Genomic DNA, 20752 nt, shown 5'->3' with positions numbered 1-20752 from the left:
CTCTCTGCGGACGAAAAGAAGGTTGAAGACATCCGCTCCTCAGTCACTCCTATTGAGTCCACTGGTCCCACTCACACAGAACTACCCTACGCCTTGACCTCTTTCTCCCCTCTCTCTCCAGATGAAATCATGCGACTAGTGAGGTCCGGCCGCAGACAACCTGCCCGCTCGACCCCATCCCCTCCTCCCTTCTACAGACCATCTCTAGAGACCACATCCCATTCCTCACTTCCCTCATCAACTCATCCCTGACCACTGGCAACCCCTTTGACTTCAAAATGGCCCAAGTCGCTCCCCTCCTCAAGAAACCAACGCTCGACTCCTCTGACGTCAAAAACTACAGACCCTTCTTTCTTTTCTTTCCAAAACACCTGAGCATGCTGTCTCTGACCAACTCTTTCACTATCTCTCTCAGAATGATTTTCTTGACCCTAACCAGACTGCCAAAGCTGCCTCTCTCTCCTCTGATCTTCTAGATCTATCCGCTGTCTTTGACACCGTGATTCATCAGATCCTCTTCTCCACCCTCTCAGGGCTGGGCATCTCAGGCTCTGCACACTCTTGGTTTGCATCCTACTTGGCAGGCCGCTCCTACCAGGGGACGTGGAAAGGATTTGTGTCTGCGCCACGTACTCTCACTACAGGTCTCGGTTCTAGGCCTCACTATACACGAAGTCACTCGGCTCCTTCATATCCTCACATGATGTCTCCTATCATTGCTATGCGGATGACACTTAGCTACTTTTCTCCTTCCCCCCTTCTGACACCCACCCTACTTTATTGAGAAAAAAATTACTTGCTTTGCCTGTGATATGTGCTTGTCCCACCTAGCTATCTGAAGATGAATGCACTAACTGTAACTCGCTCTGGATTAAATGTAAAATGTAAATAATATGACCATCTGTAGATCATCTATATGCGACTATCCAAATAAAGTGTGACCTAACTATTTTTTACTGACAGCCTACCTGGGATGTGAGCAAGCCAGTCAAAGCCTGAATTGTTTTAGGGATTGGTTTTATCAGGTAAACTGGGTCAGAATTTATCATGGAATTGGATGGCAAGGTCAAATGTCCAACATTCTTATTTGGTGTTGGTCTCATGATGATCTTCCTGTGTTACGACAGAGTTATATACAGTACAGTCCCCTTTCCTTTAAAAAACCTAACCTACAACTAAACATACAATAAGAAGAGGGAAGAGCTCAGTCAATTGTGAAAGACCGAAAACCTTATTTGGAGAGCACAAGGGTTACAGGATCTGGAATGTTTTGTCTGGGGATACAGAACTATGAATAAACAACTGAACAGAAAAGAAAACATGCCCTAGTAAATGTTTTGTCAAAGAGCAGGTGCAATGTCTGACGTTTGATTATTTGGCAACTGGGGTCACGACCTGGACCCAGGGTTAGGGGTCAAAGGAGGTCAAAGTTTGTGGAAGAAGTGCTACATGTGGGATCTGCTGCATCTGTTGCATGTTGTCCATGGGGTCCATCTCCGCCATGAAGGCTGGGTTCACTATTCCAGCTACACCAGGAGGGATAGAATTAATGGAATTGATTTAACTGATTGAAAGGTCTCTAAGAGGTGAACTTAGAGTTAGTAACTAAATGGTTTTAGTGTCTGACTTTGGCATATTTAAATTGGTTATTTTCATTAGTCTTGAGTTGATGTGAAGAAGACTCTCTTACCTTCTGCTCTATAGGCCCTCATGGGGAATGAACCGCCAGCAGCCTCGCCACCAGAGGCACTGTCTCCTTCAGAAAACTCAAAATCTGGAGGCAGAGCGAAACAGCCAATCAGAAAACAATTAAATTATGTTGTTAATTTATGCAGAGGTAGCCTCTGTGGGGTTGTCAATAACCAGAGTGCATAAGAGGATATTATTTTCTATAGGACTGAGGTCAGGGCTTTGTGATGGCCACTCCAATACCTTGACTTTGTTGTCCTTAAGCCATTTTGCCACAACTTTGTCCATTTGGAAGACCCATTTACGACCAAGCTTTAACTTCCTGACTGATGTCTTGAGATGTTGCTTCAATATATCCACATACATTTTCTTCCTCATGATGCCATCTATTTTGTGAAGTGCTTCACGGTTGGGATGGTATTCTTCGGCTTGCAAGCAACCCCATTTTTCCTCCAAACATAACGATGGTCATTATGGCCAAACAGTTCTATTTTTCTTTCATCAGACCAGAGGACATTTCTCCAAAACGTATGATCTTTGTCCCCATGTGCAGTTGCAAACCGTAGTCTTGCTTCTTTATGGCGGTTTTGGAGCAGTGGCTTCTTCCTTGCTGAGCGGCCTTTCAGGTTATGTCGATAGAGGACTTGTTTTACAGTGGATATAGATACTTTTGTACCTGTTTCCTCCAGCATCTTCACACGGTCCTTTGCTGTGGTTCTGGGATTGGTTTGCACTTTCTGCACCAAAGTACCTTCATCTCTAGGAGACAGAACGTGTCTCCTTCCTGAGCGGTATGACGTCTGCGTGGTCCTATGGTGTTTATACTTGCGTACAATTGTTTGTACAGATGAACGTGGTACCTTCAGGCGTTTGGAAATTGCTCTCAAGGATGAACCAGACTTGTGGTCTTGGCTGATTTCTTTTGATTTTCCCATGATGTCAAGCAAAGAGGCACTGAGTTTGACGGTAGGCCTTGAAATACATCCACAGGTACACCTCCAATTGACTCAAATGATGTAAATTAGCCTATCAGAAGCTTCTAAAGCCATGACATCATTTTCTGGAATCTTCCGAGCTGTTTAAAGTCACAGTCAATTTAATGTATGTAAACTTCTGACCCACTGGAATTGTAATACAGTGTATTATAAGTAAAATAATCTGTCTGTAAACAATTGTTGGAAAACTTACTTGTGTCATGCACAAAGTAGATGTCCTAACCGTCTTGCCAAAACTATAGTTTGTTAACAAGAAATTTGTGGAGTGGTTGAAAAACGAGTTTTAATGACTCCAACCTAATTTTATGTAAACTTCTGACTTCAACTGTAGCAGGCCAACTCATATTCTGTTCTTCTGAAAAACATTTTCATCATATAATAATGTTTCTTTAGACCTGCCTAAAAGAAAGAATGGATTCATTGTGATGGTGTATATTAAATTAATTTATTTAAATGTAGATGTTCCAAAGGTGGGCATCAGCGGCAGTCATTTGTATGACAATAACCGTTTCATGACTGCCACAGCCCTAGACGTGACTTCTGTTTTTGGATGTTAACAAGGCAACACTCCATCTTAACGCATCCTCCACATTTACTGGATTGGATGAACAGCGCAGAAGAGAACCTCCCCCGAAAATGTTTTGTTCTCGTCAAGACCAGAATGTGGAGGATCTAGTTTCAGACATTTATTTTACGCCTGCTACGTTAGGTTATTGCAGAGGTATCTAAACCCAAATGGCAGAAAGCAAATGTAATCAGCCTCATCATCTAATCATCTAATGCAAAAGACAAGTGAAAAGCAAAGAGCAAGTACCTTTATCCCCATAAGGATGGTTTTTACTTTTATCCGTGGAGTTTCCATTTGGCATCTAAAAATGACATAACATGAAATTACACAACATACATATTATCACATTGCCTCCAAGAGGATGGCTATGAGGTCAAGGAGGAAGGGGGAAAAAGTATCGTCACCCCTGACCTTTTGTGGTTTATCTTTCTTTTGATGCTTGGTTTGGATCTTCTTGGCTGGGGCGACACCCATTTTGGCAGACTTGAATGACTCTAGACGGCTCCTCATGGTTCTCTCGAAGATCTCTTGCACTTCATTCTCATCCTTGTTGGTTTCGAGGTGGCTCCGACTGTACCTGTGTCTGTGCTGTTAGGTGAGGGAACGAGAGGAAGAGAACAGGGTAACTGACCATTTTAATCTGTTTATGGCTGATTGTGGATTGACAAGATGCAGGAGAATCTAGAGTAGACAGAATCCCCATACATTTACTCCCAGAGATTGGACTTTCCCTTTGAGTACAGTATCAACAAAATACAAAAAGAAAAGGTAAAAGGATTAGAACTGGCTTGTTAGCACATAAACTAATATGCTGAGACAACCAACCAATGACAGTGGCAAACTAATGATAAGTGATTTGATGCTAAGATAATTGCTCAACATTGAGGGGCGTTTTCCCGGACACAGATTAAGCCTAATCCTGAGATTCTCCATTGAGTTTGCTTTTTAGTCCAGGACTAGGCTTAATCGCTCTCCGGGAAACCGCCCCTGAGATTTTTGGGAGATCTAATTGTCTTTGACTGAGCAATACCTGCTTCCTGCCTCTGTACAAGTGCTGCTGCAGTAGATGGTGTGCATTAAAGTCCTCTGACTCCCTCATCTTCAGGTCCAGCTCATGCATGTCCAGGCAGACAGAGGGCACAATGTCCTGTCTAGAAGGGAAGAAACATACATGTACACTGTTGTTATTTTGCTGGCCATTGGAGGGCAGACACTGAAAACGTACCAGACCTATTTCAAGTGTTACATTGAGCAGCAAGGAGGATGATCTCACACTACAAAAAGTTAAAGTGTCTACTAACCATGCTTTTGCTACTGTAGGCTGTTGTTTCTATTTTGAATCATTACATTTGGTGGTATAATAATAGTAGTTACTATACCAATAGTAGTTACTTAAAATGATTCACTAATACTTATTAACTATTAGAAAGGAATATTAGGTGTCATCATGGCATCAGCTAATGGGGATCCAGATAAAGATTAACTAATAGTAGTTAATTCATAAATGTGGTGATTGCTTAAAATGAATATAAATTCCCAGTGTCAATATGCCCTCCTATACTATTAACTATGTATATGACTGATTACCTTACAGGTCACATTGTCCTCAATGTCATGTTAAAAAAAACAAGTTGTATAAAAAGTTTCTCACAAATCCCTCTCCCCTGAATTCTGCAAATTCAAAAAAGTATAAGAACAAATGTACTCACCTACTTCGGATATGCCAAAAAATAGATTTTACTAACAAATTCCAAGAATCATTGAATAATATAAAGTCAACTTGGAAAATCATCAATCAACTGTTGAATAAGAAAAAGGCATCTACAACTATTCCATCTCAATTTATTGTTGGAAATAAGACCGATGCTGATCCTGATGTTATTTCTTGTGAATAACTTTTTTGTGAATGTGGGTTCCTCTCTGTCAAAGAACATTTTGAAAACTGTTGGAAATCCCTTTGTATTACATTAAGGGACATTTCCCTTCTCTGCTTCCTGATGTAATGGAGGTGATGGAGGTAATTGGTAACTTAAAGATATCAGCATTAGGTCATGATAAGATTGGTGCCTCTTTGGTGAAATTAGTGTCTTCCTCGATTACTGAGCCTCTAACGTACTGTATATCTTCACCAAATCTATGCAAACTGGTATTGTTCCTAAATATTTGAAAATTGCCAAAGCTATCCCCCTCCATAAATCTGGGGATCAAAAATCTTTTACAAATTATCGCCCAATATCTGTACTACCATGTTTTTCTGAAATCTTAGAAAAATTGGTGTATAAGAGAATGTTGAAACATTTAAATCAACACTGTGTTCTATATGAACACCAATATGGTTTCAACACTGTATTCTATATGAACACCAATATGGTTTCAACACTGTTTTCTATATGAACACCAATATGGTTTCAACACTGTATTCTATATGAACACCAATATGGTTTCAACACTGTAATCTATATGAACACCAATATGGTTTCAACACTGTATTCTATATGAACACCAATATGGTTTCAACACTGTATTCTATATGAACACCAATATGGTTTCAACACTGTATTCTATATGAACACCAATATGGTTTCAACACTGTATTCTATATGAACACCAATATGGTTTCAACACTGTATTCTATATGAACACCAATATGGTTTCAACACTGTATTCTATATGAACACCAATATGGTTTCAACACTGTATTCTATATGAACACCAATATGGTTTCAACACTGTATTCTATATGAGCACCAATATGGTTTCAACACTGTATTCTATATGAGCACCAGTATGGTTTCAACAATGTATTCTATATGAGCACCAATATGGTTTCAACACTGTATTCTATATGAGCACCAGTATGGTTTCAACACTGTATTCTAGACGAGCACCAAAATGGTTTTCGTAAAAACTACTCCACAGATATGGCTCTTTTGCAACATGTGGAAAAAATATTTACAGCCCTTAACTACAATGAATATGCTCTTGGCATCTTTTTAGATTCATCAAAAGCGTTTGACACGGTTGATCATGAAATATTACTTTCTAAATTGCATTATTATGGTTTTCATGATTATACATATAATTGGTTATATAGTTATGTTTATGATAGAGAACAATTTGTTAATGCAAATGGCTGGGCATATACCAGGGCCAAGATATCCTGTGGTGTGCCACAGGGTTCGATAATTGGACCTTTGTTATTCCTAATCTATATCAATGACCTTCCTGCTGTGTCTTCTACGTACTTCCCATTCTCTTTGCTGATGATACCAATTTGATTTTATAACACAATCATTTTGATTCACTAATTACTGAAGCCAACTTAGGTATGGCCAAATTTTCTGAATGGTTCCTGATAAAGAAATTATCTTTAAATGTTTTTAAAAATCCTACTTTATTGTATTCACTAGTAAGAATAAGATATATATATATATATATATATATATATATATATATATATATATATATATATTTTTTTTTTTAAAGAGCCAGAATTTCAATTGGTGGGAATGAAATGGAACAAGATACATTCACTAGATTCCTCAGAGTTCTAATTGATGAAAAGTTATCTTGGAAAGATCATATTTCATTTGTAGCAAAGTGATGACATCTGGTGGTATCATCAGAAAAATGAGTGTTTTGGTTCATCAGGCTTGCTTCCTAACTCTATACGATAGCTTAATTTACCCATATCTCATTTACTATATTGTCACGGCCAGTACATATGCTTCCTACCTACACAAATTACTCTCCATACAAAATACATTTGCAAGACTAGCCACCTCCTCTAATTACCTGGCTCCATCTGCACCTTTGTTTAAGAAACTGTCAGTGATCCCCCCGGTACTGCTGCTCATTCCGTTCACCAGCTCCGGAGTTCTCCGTCACCGGCTTTCTATGCGTCACTGACCTGGTTCATTACCACCAACTCCGGACTGTCTTGTCTTATTACCTGGTTCCCATTCCCCCTGATTAGTATGTGTATATATGTCCCCTCTGTTCCCCATTGTCCTTGTCGATTATTGTCCCATGTCCGTTGGTCTCGTGAGTACATTGTATTACAGTTTACATATCGAGTAATTGTGCACTTGTTATTACGGGTCTCGTCCCGTGTATTATTTAGAGGTTTACACCTCACTCTTTTGTTTGGGTTACATCCCTGTGTTATATATATATATGCGTGTTTGTTTTGGGCTTCGTCCCCGTCGTTTTCCATGATGTACCTTGTGTTGGGTAGAGTAATAAAAAACCCTACTACGCATTCCTGCGCCTGTCTTCTATCAGTATACAACATGACAGAAACTCAATATCTTGTCTATTTACGACATTAATGTACGCCAATTATGCACTTTCATCCACAAATACTCATACCTCCCAGACAGTTTACCTAAACCCTTCAATGGATTCTTCCAGGTTAATTCTGAAATCAATTTATATAACACAAGACACTGTAATAATTTTCTTCACCCTCCCAACTGCCGCAACTCACACAGTCTATTCTCTATCAGATACAGAGTTACCATACTCTGGAATTCTTATCTTCACATTGCCAAAAACTCATCATCCCTCAATAACTTCAAGCGAAGACTGGGGGTCAGCCTGATGAACCAAACTACCCAATAATCCCCTCCATGTAGCCTAACTCTCTCTCACACACACGCACACAATCCCACATGGTTTTCCTTGTATACTGAGTATATCATGTACAATTATTTAATATGCTTTGTTTAACTGATTGAACAAACAATTTTTTTGTACTTATATTTGTGGTGTGGTTTTCATATAAGCCCTTTTGGGCTTCCAACCTCACCTGCACACTGTTTTGACCAGTTTTTAATCTGTACTGTTTTGTCTTTCACGTCTTTTCTTTGGTGCAAATAAATAAAACCTAAAGGAAGGACTAGCAGGTGTGTTACTCGTAAATAAGTAATGTTAATGCTAGTCATCCTGCATCTTCCAACAGGGTTTACATTTATGTTTCCGTTTAAATTTATAGTCCCTATACAAGTTAATGATGCATGTGTTTTAGACAAATGGCACTCTAGTCCCTATATAGTGCACTACTTTTGACCAGAACCCTAAAGTCAGGAAATGTTGCTTACAAGATGGAGGAGAGTGGAACATGATCCGGTCCCATATTATCTGCCATGATGTCAGGCATAATCTCAGAGAAATTGGCACGAAACTTCTTATTGAAATCCACATCCGCCTTGGTCTCATTCCGAACGAACGCCAATGAGCCTCTGCGTTCTCCCTACGATGGGAGCATAAGAAGACTTCATGGTCTGCCATCCAATTGTTCTATTTGTTACTGTACAGTGCCTTCGGAAAGTATTCAGATCCCTTGACTTTTTCCACATTATGTTACATTACAACCTTTTTCTAAAATTGATTAAATTCTTTTTTCCCCCTCATCAATCTACACACAATACCCAGTAATGACAAAGCAAAACAAGGTTTTCTAGACATTTTTGCTAATTAAAAAAAATAAGTAAACACAAATATTACATTTACATAAGTATTCAGACCCTTTACTCAGTACTTTGTTGAAGCACCTTTGGCAGCTATTACAGCCTCCAGTCTTCTTGGGAATGATGCTACAAGCTTGGCACACCTGTATTATGGGAGATTCTCCCATTCTTCTCTGCAGATCCTCTCAAGCTCTGTCAGATTGGATGGGGAGCGTTGATGCACAGCTATTTTCAGGTCTATCCAGAGATGTCCGATCGGGTTAAAGTCCGGGCTCTGGCTGGGCCACTCAAGGACATTCAGAGACTTGTCCCGAAGCCACTCCTGCGTTGTCTTGGCTGTGTGCTTAGGGTCATTGTCCTGTTGGAAGGTGAACCTTCGCCCCAGTCTGAGGTCCTGAGCACTCTGGAGCAGGTTTTCATCAAGGATCTCTCTGTACTTTGCTCCGTTCATCTTTGCCTCGATCCTGAGTAGTCTTCCAGTCCCTGCCGCTGAAAAACATCCCCACAGCATGATACTGCCACCACCATGCCTTCATCGTAGGGATGGTGCCAGGTTTCCTCCAGACATGACGCTTGGAATTCAGGCCAAAGAGTTCATCTTGGTTTCATCAGACCAGAGAATCTTGTTTCTCATGGTCTGAGAGTCTTTAGGTGCCTTTTGGCAAACTCCAAGCAGGCTGTCATGTGCCTTTTACTGAGGAGGGGCATCCGTCTGGCCACTCCAACATAAAGGCTTGATAGGTGGAGTGCTGCAGAGTTGGTTGTCCTTCTGGAAGGTTCTCCCATCTCCACAGAGGAACTGTAGAGCTCTGTCAGAGTGATTATCGGGTTCTTGGTCACCTCCCTGACCAAGGCCCTTCTCCCCCAATTGCTGAGTTTGGCGGCCAGTTCTAGGAAGAGTCTTGGTGGTTCCAACTTCTTCCATATAAGAATGATGGAGGCCACTGTGTTCTTGGGGACCTTCAATGCTGCAGAAATTGTTTGGCACCCTTCCCCAGATCTTTGCCTCGACACAATCCTGTCTCTGAGCTCTACGGACAATTCCTTCGACCACATGGCTTGGTTTTTGCTCTGACATGCACTGTCAACTGTGGGACCTTATATAGACAGGTGTGTGCCTTCCCAAATCATGTCCAATCAATTGAATTTACCACAGGTGGACTCCAATCAAGTTGTAGAAACATCTCAAGGATGATCAATGGAAACAGGATGCACCTGAGCTAAATTTCGAGTTTCATTGCAAAGGGTCTGAATACTTATGTAAATAAGGTATCTGTTTTTTATTTTTAATACATTTGCAAACATTTCAAAAAACCTGTTTTTGCTTTGTCATTATGGGGTATTGTGTGTAGATTGCTAAGGATTTTATTTTATTTTATCCATTTTAGAATAAGGCTGTAACGTAACAAAATGTGGAAAAAGTCAAGGGGTCTAAATACTTTCCGAAGGCACTGTAGATCAGTGATCTTGGTGGTCAATCTATTGTGTTTGTAAATACAGTATTAAGTTGCCATGGCTTTCCCTGACCTTGTCAGTTGCTCTTACCTCCTTCACATAGCTGATGGCATCCTTTAGGTTGAGCTGGTGGAAGATGTTGAATATGTAGTCACGAGACTTCCTGGCAGAGGGCTTCATCAAGAACCAGCACAACCACCTCTCCTCAAAGTTATGCCACCTTAGAAGGATACGAGAAGATAGGAAAAGGAAACAAGTAAAATTCTGTGCTAATGTTCTGTCTTTCAAGGTATGGTATGTGATAAATTAATTCGAACCGTACTTATAATATGATAATCATTTATTGAAGTTGATAATGTGATGTTAGTGTCCACATACTTGTCTCTCATGTAGTTATGTCCTATTTGTCCAGAAATGTCCTCTATGGCAACAAGCATGTGGTCAAAGGTCTGAACAAATAAAAAAGAATGGTGAGTCATGGATTTATTTTGTCAAGATTATATTTAGGTCGACCAATTTCAACACTGTTAGATTAAATGGTTAGTGCCTTGTAAAATAAGGGTTTAGCTATATTGGAGGTGGGTTTGACTTTTGTGATCTGACCCTGAAGATCTGACCCAACAAAAGGTGAAACTTTACTTTGGGGATGTATAATAGAGATGTATGGTTTGTTATCTGATTTTCGGGTTGATGAACATCGAAGACTTCTAACCAAATAGTTACCCTATTCTGTATTTTTTCAGCTAGTGTGAGTTCTGTCACTGCTGCCCTCTTCACTTTCAGCCAGGTGACCAGTGGTTTCATGGTTATTCCCTGAACAAAGAAGAAGAAAATATAGTAAACCGGTCTATTCAAGTCAAGACATATTACATTATTAGAGAAAACCGTTTCCACAACTAGTAAAATAGTGATGGACTGAAGTTTGACATTTAAATTAGCCATTTTACCTGCAGCATGACAGTGAAGTACACCACTATGAGGGTGGTGCTGACCATCAGATTCTTTTCGTTGAACTTATTCTCATCCAGCATGGCAACAAGGCCATAGGCAACTGCCCCTCGTAGGCCACCGTAGCTCATCACCACCTGATCAATGAACTCCAAGGGCACCAGTCGGTACTTGTTCAGAATCCAGGTGAGGAGAAAGACCCCTGTGATATAAACACACACACACAAACATACACACAGAGTGTGTTAGTGCTGGTAATGTGAAGCCTTGAACGAGAATCCTTGCATAAAATATGGAGCCACACATACAGGGATTGCAAGTTTATAAATCGGCCCTAAGCTTCTAAACTACAATTTTGTTCATCCTATAAAGATTGAGGAAAATAGAATCTCCAGTGATCTCACAAAATCACACTAAAGATCACAACTGACCTATGAACCTGAACACAAAGATGAAGAGGAGTGTGAGGAGGATGAAGCCTGTGTTCCACACCCATATAGCTGGATCTATGGCCGAGATGCCGAGGAAAACAAAGATGATGGTCTCTGAGCCATTGGCGATCACCTTCATGACGTATCGTACTGTGGTGACCGACCTCTCATCCATGTTGGCATTGATATACTTCTGACAGCAGATGCCACAGAACACGATCCTATGGCACAGCAGGCAAAGGGATTGTATTTCATGGTGAGTAGAGGCCCCAGAGATTGTGGACCAGATCGTGGACCAGAATCATCTATAAGGCTCATAAATGGCTCATACTGTACATACTAAGTAACTGAAATACATATCCAAATCGATTATAGCCTAGTGGTAAAATCATGTTAGGTTGTGTTTTGAATGGAACATCCCTTTACGGAAAGGGTATCGTTGGCCTAATAAATTAACATAACACTCAGAAGCACTTACGACAAGATAGCGGATAGCGAGAGCATTTCAGCTGTCAGGTAGGAGAGGTAGCCCAGGACGAAGATGAAGCCTGGCTCAATGATCTGGATGTTCTTGGTGCATCTGGTCAGGAGCGAGATCAGCAGAGCAAAGATAATACCAACCAGGGAGCCTCCGAATGCCACCACGAAGAACGAGACTACACAGGGAGAGAATGAGAGCGCGAAAGAGGAGAGGGCCAGAGAGAGAAATAGAGAGATAGAGGAGGAAGAGGGAGAAGGACATATGGAGAGGCAAACAGTGAACAAAGATATTGATTATTTCAAGAATACATAACATTTTAGTTAAACAGATTACATACTCTGTTGCCTGTTGCATTACCCTTTCAGTTTGCTTCAAGATTGCACAAGAAGCTGTCACTATTAATTACGCGACAGGGTTGTTTATGGCTTGGCAGTTTGCCTGAGAATCCAACAAATGGCACCCTATTCCTTACATACAGTGAGGGAAAAAAGTATTTGATCCCCTGCTGATTTTGTACGTTAGCCCACTGACAAAGAAATGGTCAGTCTATAATTTTAAGGGTAGGTTTATTTGAACAGTGAGAGACAGAATAACAACAAAAAAATCCAGAAAAACACATGTCAAAAATGTTATAAATTGATTTGCATTTTAATGAGGGAAATAAGTATTTGACCCCCTCTCAATCAGAAAGATTTCTGGCTCCCAGGTGTCTTTTATACAGGTAACGAGCTGAGATTAGGAGCACACTCTTAAAGGGAGTGCTCCTAATCTCAGCTTGTTACCTGTATAAAAGACACCTGTCCACAGAAGCAATCAATCAATCGGATTCCAAACTCTCCACCATGGCCAAGACCAAAGAGCTCTCCAAGGATGTCAGGGACAAGATTGTAGACCTACACAAGGCTGGAATGGGCTACAAGACCATCGGTAAGCAGCTTGGTGAGAAGGTGACAGCAGTTGGTGTGATTATTCGCAAATGGAAGAAACACAAAATAACTGTCAATCTCCCTCGGCCTGGGGCTCCATGCAAGATCTCACCTCGTGGAATTGCAATGATCATGAGAACGGTGAGGAATCAGCCCAGAACTACACGGGAGGATCTTGTCAATGATCTCAAGGCAGTTGGGACCATAGTCACCAAGAAAACAATTGGTAACACACTACGCCGTGAAGGACTGAAATCCTGCCGTAAGGACCCCCTGCTCAAGAAAGCACATATACAGGGCCGTCTGAAGTTTGCCAATGAACATCTGAATGATTCAGAGGAGAACTGGGTGAAAGTGTTGTGGTCAGATGAGACCAAAATCGAGCTCTTTGGCATCAACTCAACTCGCCGTGTTTGGAGGAGGAGGAATGCTGCCTATGACCCCAAGAACACCATCCCCACCGTCAAACATGGAGGTGGAAACATTATGCTTTGGGGGTGTTTTTCTGCTAAGGGGACAGGACAACTTCACCGCATCAAAGGGACGATGGACGTGGCCATGTACCGTCAAATCTTGGGTGAGAACCTCCTTCCCTCAGCCAGGGCATTGAAAATTGGTTGTGGATGGGTATTCCAGCATGACAATGACCCAAAATACACGGCCAAGGCAACAAAGGAGTGGCTCAAGAAGAAGCACATTAAGGTCCTGGAGTGGCCTAGCCAGTCTCCAGACCTTAATCCCATAGAAAATCTGTGGAGGGAGCTGAAGGTTCGAGTTGCCAAACGTCAGCCTCGAAACCTTAATGACTTGGAGAAGATCTGCAAATAGGAGTGGAACAAAATCCCTCCTGAGATGTGTGCAAACCTGGTGGACAACTACAAGAAACGTCTGACCTCTGTAATTGCCAACAAGGGTTTTGCCACCAAGTACTAAGTCATGTTTTGCAGAGGGATCAAATACTTATTTCCCTCATTAAAATGCAAATCAATTTATAACATTTTTGACATGCCTTTTTCTGGATTTTTTTTACTTTTGACTATGGGCTCTGGTCAAAAGTAGTGCACTTAATAGGGAAACAGTAATTTGCGATGCAGCCAGTGTGCAGCTCTTACATACTTATGCCTTTAATTATCTCTACAGCATCGATTTCTGCCCCTCCCAGCGACACGAATGCATCAAACACATTGAACAGCACCTGAGGGAACATGGACATAAAGATGACCGGTCACTGAGGAGGTGGGGAGGTTAGGGAACGAAATGCAACCAATACAATAGAAGATTACGTTCTTTAATGCAGTGGTGTTTAAAGTCGGTGTCGTGGAATTACAGTGGGGTCGGCAAAAAATTACATAAAATTGCAACTTTATTTATTTTATTTTTTTGGGGGGGAACAGTACATATAATATATATGGGACAATATATATTATTGAGAAAGATAATTTGAAAAATAAAATTGTATTGAGTAAATGTATGTATTGGTTTTCTTAGAAAGATGAAAATGTAATGAATTGAATGTTATTTGTTAATGTGAAAATCTAAATGTACTGAATTTAACGTTGTGTAATTAGATTTTGGGTGGAGTGGTGTCGGCAGAAAAAATTGGGCGTCCTCAGAAATTCTGGTGAAAAAAATGGGGTCCCTGCTGAAAAAGTTTGAATACCCCTGCTTTAATGTGTTACAATTATTACATATTGAACTACTTTTGACTAGAGACACACCACCTAATAATGTTGAATGAGGATGAAAAATGTGAGACGAACCACTGTGACACCATCATTGAGGAGGGACTCCCCAAACACCATGATGAACAGGACCTCGTTGACATGGACCTCCTCAAACACGGCAATCACAGCCACGGGGTCCACAGCAGCAATTAGACTCCCAAACAACAGGAACTGAAGGAGACCAATGTCGATATCACCTGCAAAGGCCCAGAGTGAAAGGTGTAATGATCTCAGACCTTTAAACTACCTTACCCATTAACTTGCTGATTGAGGACCTCACAAATGCCAGTTTCAATGATCCGTTAAAGCTTTGGTTGGGCCAGTCCCAAATGACACCCTATTCCCTATATAGTCACTACTTTTAACCAGGGCCCCCTGGTCAAAAGAAGTGTACAATACTGCATAGTGAATGGGGTGCCATTTGGGACGAACACGTTGGCTGCCTTACCCATGGCCCCGCCCAACCAGCACCCCCAGAGGCTGAGACCCACAGTGGCAGCGTTCCAGCAGGTGCCAATCACAGCGTAAACCAGGATGGCGCCCATGTTGCTGAAGAACAGCTTGTTGGGCATGAAGTAGCCCGCATCCAGGATGACCTGGGGCAGCAGATAGAAGAAGAAGACGGTGGGTGTCAGGGAGAAGGTCTGCACCTTGTCTGCCCCATAGATGATGCCGCCCAGGATCCAACCGATGCAGATGAGGAGTGCGCTCTCCGGGATCACACTGGTCAGGCTGTGGTTCAGCTCGACCACTGTTGGGGAACAGAGGGAGACAAGGACAAGAGATAAAGTCAGAGATACGTAGAGAAAATGAGAGCCAAAGAGGGTAAGCGAGTAGAAAAGATAACAGGGATAATTTTGGTAGATTCAGGTGCAGCCAAGCCAAGTCAAACAGACCTGGACCATAAAATGTCTCAGGCACCAACCCAGCCAATCATTCCTGCTTTATTACTCCAAATGATGCCTCAGAGAGAGTCCATGGCGCTTGTGCTCTGCTCGCTGTCTGGCAAACCTCTGAAGTCAACATAAACTTTTCAGGGCCGAGTTGCTGGCACTATTTGAGCGTAATTATGTAAGAAGTTCAGTCCTTACACTTTCTTGATCCCTGGGGTTGTATTCATAAAGCGTCTCAGTAGGAGTGTTGATTTAGGCTCAGTTTTGCCTTTAAGATCACACTGAATAAGTATACATGGACTGGGAGGACCTGATCCTAGATCAGAACTCATACTCTGAGACGCTTTATGAATACAGGGTCTGGCCTCCCTACACTTTGTTGATCCTTGGGCAATAACGGGATTAAGATGCCCACAGGATACTACGGAGTCAGACATTGACAGCTGTTCCTTTTTGACAACTTTCTTGGGATTCACACACAGGAAGGTGTTAAAACTCAAATCTGTAACTAAACGGTAAAGCAAAGGGATTAAAATATGTGTGAGGTTATGACGTTTGCAAATGATCAACCATTTCGGAAGACTGAGAAAGTGTTTTGTCCCTGGAGTATGACTAATTGGCAGCGTACCATTATAAATGTGCTCATCACTCACTCACACTCTGGATAAGTGGCACGAGGCAGGGATTTCTCAGAAGTCAGAAATCTTTTTTCAGAATCCACTTATTATTCAGGTTACTTCTTCTACATCTTAATGTGGAGATATTCACTGACAATGCACAGCAACCTCTGGATTTGTCATCCACCCACAGTGCTGAGGGCTGTAACTTTCTTGTACCTCAGGGCTGGATCTTCTGCTGAGGTGTTTAAGGCTAAGTGTTGCCTTTGACTGCTGAAAACTAAATTAAAGATTCAGTTTAGATTATCCTTTACTATTCTGTTTATTTATCCTAGAGGACCTTGGCTCTGAAAATAAAATATTTAGCAAGTTGCAAAAGCTGTTTGGAGAGTTTTAATCCATTTTATGTGTTACTTATACTCAAGTGATTTATACCCAACACTCCGGATCTGGGATAAATTAGTGAAATGTTAAGTAAACAAATAGATAAGCAGGACCCACGAGCTGTTGTTCAAAGGATTTTTCATTTGTGACATTTATGGTTATTGGTTAGTTATATGGATTGGAGACCATTCCAGACTAACTCTTAGAAAGGTATCTTTGAGTAAATTATTCTTTACTTGTTTGGAGAATTTAATTTAATAAAACATACATTTTTGCTCACCATTTGCTCCCCTTTGTCTGCTTTTTCTTCCCTTTTTCTAAATGTTCAACATTTTTGGCACGGTTTTGGACATAGGCACTGTTCCTGTCTGAAGCACAATGATTGGCCTTGAATATAAAAAGTACTGTATGTATTTAAGAAGATGCCATATTCACTCTTATTTCACACCTACTCAAAAACCATTGTCAACATTTCTGAACAGTTATCTATGGAATGTCTTAATATATCCCATGAACTTGAGTAAAAAGCTAAAAGCACTTGGCCGGGAGAACAGCGTGTTGCCTTGATAACACTGACAAGGGCTACAGTTGCCAGACAGTAGTAGCCTTATGTTGGGCCTATTTATGGCACAAATGCAACACAAAAGACAGAATTTGTTCTCATTGGATGGATGGTATTGCCTGCTCCCTTTGATCTGTCTGGTGTTTAAAATTTACCTCAAATCCTATTCACTCAGTTTAGCACATGGCCTCACTTTAATACTTAAATGGGGGAGATGGGTGGGGCTAAGGCTGAAGAGGGTGTGAATGATGCTGAATGGGCATACTCAAAAAAGAGCTCTCCAGCAAGTGAGAAACTTTCAAGTGGATTTTCTGGAATAACAAGTTCATCACATTTCAAATAAACATAACTTTCCCATGTTTTCCCCAACTGCAGTGTATGATATACCATTTTAAAGCTCTGAGTCTGTACTTTTATCAAATGTACAAAAAGCCAATATTAGAAATGGTACATAAGACTCAATTGGGAAATGTAGTCACATATCTGTCTGCCAGCATCATTTTGAATGATACTAACGCCACAGTATCTTCCCTGACATAGCAGTTTTGTGTCTAACATTATTCTAAAACTATGAAATAACTTTCCAAAGTGGAGCCTGAATACAGTCTGGGTCTCCAGTTGAAGTGCTTATTTTCTCACAACTGCTCTTCCCAAAGGTTCAAAACACTGAATTAAAACATTGATTTAGCATAATCTTCATTAGGACTGAATTCAAATTAGCCACCAATGTCTGATTGATAGGCCACTGGAGCTGATCACATCCCCTTCTGTATACATACCCATCTTGGATACCCCAGCCACCAGTATCCATAAGGCGATGAGGTAGGGGGCTTCCACATGGTGCCACTTAAAGGTCACGATTTGTATCCCTGAGATGCTGGACCCATGGCCCCCTCCAGCCTGGCTGTGGTTCGATCCCACAACCCATGGCTCCGGGTGCGACCCCTGGGGTGCTCCCAGCGCCGTACCCTCAACGACCAGGCCCATGGTGCAAGTCAACAATGCTGCTCCTAGCAGCCAGAGGCAAGTTCTGCATGGCATTTCACCAAATAAGTAGATCAATAAATAAATAAAATGCAGCAAAATCTGTTCTCAAAGTTCTTTGAGTAGTTCTGAGAGAGTTTCTTTCTTTCTTTGTCACTCTCTGATGAGGGCAGAGTTCTATGGACTCACAGGCTAACCCATTTATATGTCCTCTCAAAGGTGTGGGGTGGGGGGGGGGCACTGCTCCAGGTGACTCAGTCACGTTGAGCAGTGTCCGCATTGTTTCAGTTCCTCAGGCTCTACTGAACTCAATCAAGGGCAGAGATTACTATGCCACTCTCAAGGAGGAAACGTCATCCTAAAGTGTGCTTTCAAGCCAGATACAAAGTTGTTACATTTGATCTGTGGGTATTTTTAGGACCGTTTTTTGGTGTGGAATTTCAGTTCATTATTTGTATGCCTGGTTGTGCATTATGCTTAGCCAAGGTTAACTTTGATTATGTATTTTGGAGTAAGTTGAAATAATTCAACCGTTCTGCATATTGAGCAGCTTACGCCTGCTAAGTAATGTCTGATAGCTTGTCTTAATGATTGACCTGTATATTTCACAATATTGGTTAACGTCTGTGTGGGAGGTGGGAGGATTATCTACTCTTGTGGGAATTAAAATGCACTTTCTCTCAGGCATATTATAAACATAAGGGATTTGACAATACATTAATTCAATTCTCCATTTGTTTCAAACATGATACAATGCATTGACTATCATCAAAGTTTAACTGCATCTAATGGCAGGCCAAAATGACCTCAGTTTCCTGTAAATGATACAAATCAGATGTCAGTCTCAGCCAGAATGCTAATGGTTCTGTAGACCTACACTGTAAAACTCATAAAAAGTTAATGTAGCTTAAAAAGTCGGCTGGATAAATTGGGAAATTGGAAAATGGTTGCGCTGACACGGAATACTAAACTAACCCAATGATTTTTGCTCAATGTGAGTTTTATTTGAAAAACGATTATATTCAAATATTAAAATTTGACTTTGCAACATAAATAGCTGATTTAATCACACAAGAGAGTTAATTTTACTGAGACCTGCAACGTAAAATAGTGTGTTGGCTTAAATAAATATGTCTCAATAACATATTACCCAGTGTTTCTTTTGGCAAGTTGTGTTTTACTTTATTTTAGTACATTTATACTGAACAAAAATATAAACACAACAAGATTTTACTGAGTTACAGTTCATATAAGAAATCAGTCAATTTAAATAAATAAATGAGGATCTGTGGATTTCACATGACTGGGCAGGGGTGCAGTCATGGGTGGGCCTTGGAGGGCATAGGGCCACCCACTGGGGAGCCAGGTCCAGCCAATCAGAATGAGTTTTTCCCCACAAAAGGGCTTTATTACTGACAGAAATACTCCTCAGCAACCCCCAGATGATTCCGCAGGTGAAGAAGCCAGATGTGGAGGTCCTGGGCTGACGTGGTTACACGTGGTCTGCGGTTGTGAGGCCGGTTGGACGTACTCCCAAATTCTCTAAAACGACGTTGGAGGCAGCTTATGGTAGAGAAATTAACATTCAATTTTCTGGCAACAGCTCTGGTGGACATTCCTGCAGTCAGCATGCCAAATGCATGCTCCCTCAAAACTTGAGACTTCTGTGGCATTGTGCTGTGTGACAAAACTGCACATTTTAAAGTGGCCTTTTATTTCCCCAGCACGAGGTGCACCTGTATAATGACCATGCTCATTAATCAGCTTCTTGATATGCCCTACCTGTCCGGTGGATGGATTATCTTGACAAAGGAGAAATGCTCACTAACAGGGATGTAAACAAATGTGTGCCCAAAATTTGAGAGAAATAAGCTTTTTGTGTGTATGGAACATTTCTGGTGGGGGGAGAGGGGGTCTCTTTATTAACAACAGCTGGTGTGCATCTCTAATATTGAGGAAGTCTCGAGGTTCTGCTCACCTGAGTGATAAGCTGTAGACCATACTATTTACCAAGATAGTTTTCATCTGTATTTTTCGTAGCTGTTGTCATGACTTGCCCTCATGGGCTGAGGATCAAAGATGCCGGCTAAGCAAAGGTTTGAACACCCCCTTTCCTGGGGGCCAGTTTTATGACCAGTCGTAAATTCCTTGCAGAAACTTTCTTTTCCGTGCCATGCAGAATTGGGAGTGGGAATTTCCCTGTGAGACAAAGGAAGTCTTCCCGCCAAGACTCCAACATCCAAAAGTGGATAATGAAACAATATTCCTACTTAAAAGACTGTGGGAAATGGTTGGTGGGGACTTAAAGAACAATCATGTCAAATTCGTTACTATGTTGTGATGTCATTAAAGACAGTGGAACAACATAACTGTATTTCTGGGGGTCAACACTTCCCAGTTATGAGGTTTGCATCTAATTGTTGTATAAAACGAATGATTAAATATAATAATACTTTTGTGAAAATAACAATGTGATTTTAGCATTCTAGATGAGATTATTGTTTTCCATATTGATTTGTTGTCATTCAGTGGCCACACCCAGATGAGCACAAACATGATGGAACGCCCCTTTTACCCCGAGTGTATAAAAAGCCTCGTGATGAAATTCACCTCAGACCAGGAAG

At 41.1% G+C, this 20752-nt stretch overlaps 1 protein-coding gene across 1 annotated transcript; it reads right to left on the bottom strand.

Annotated features, from left to right (window-relative positions):
- Positions 1–3594: 3594 nt before the first annotated feature.
- On the bottom strand, positions 3595–18185 carry LOC311133140 (sodium/hydrogen exchanger 3-like; the record flags this gene model as incomplete). Its single annotated transcript, XM_084166576.1, has 13 exons — positions 3595–3840; positions 4283–4403; positions 8355–8506; positions 10269–10398; positions 10557–10627; positions 10902–10991; positions 11126–11328; positions 11558–11778; positions 12036–12213; positions 14081–14159; positions 14725–14885; positions 15137–15439; positions 17924–18185. The coding sequence occupies 13 exons, from the start codon at positions 18183–18185 to the stop codon at positions 3595–3597; spliced, it is 2217 nt and encodes a 738-aa protein (XP_084022702.1).
- Positions 18186–20752: the final 2567 nt, after the last annotated feature.

The sequence above is a fragment of the Coregonus lavaretus genome (genome assembly GCF_964263955.1).
Source record: "Coregonus lavaretus genome assembly, chromosome: 8".
NCBI lineage: Eukaryota > Metazoa > Chordata > Actinopteri > Salmoniformes > Salmonidae > Coregonus > Coregonus lavaretus.
This window is presented reverse-complemented; position numbering and strand designations above follow the sequence as displayed.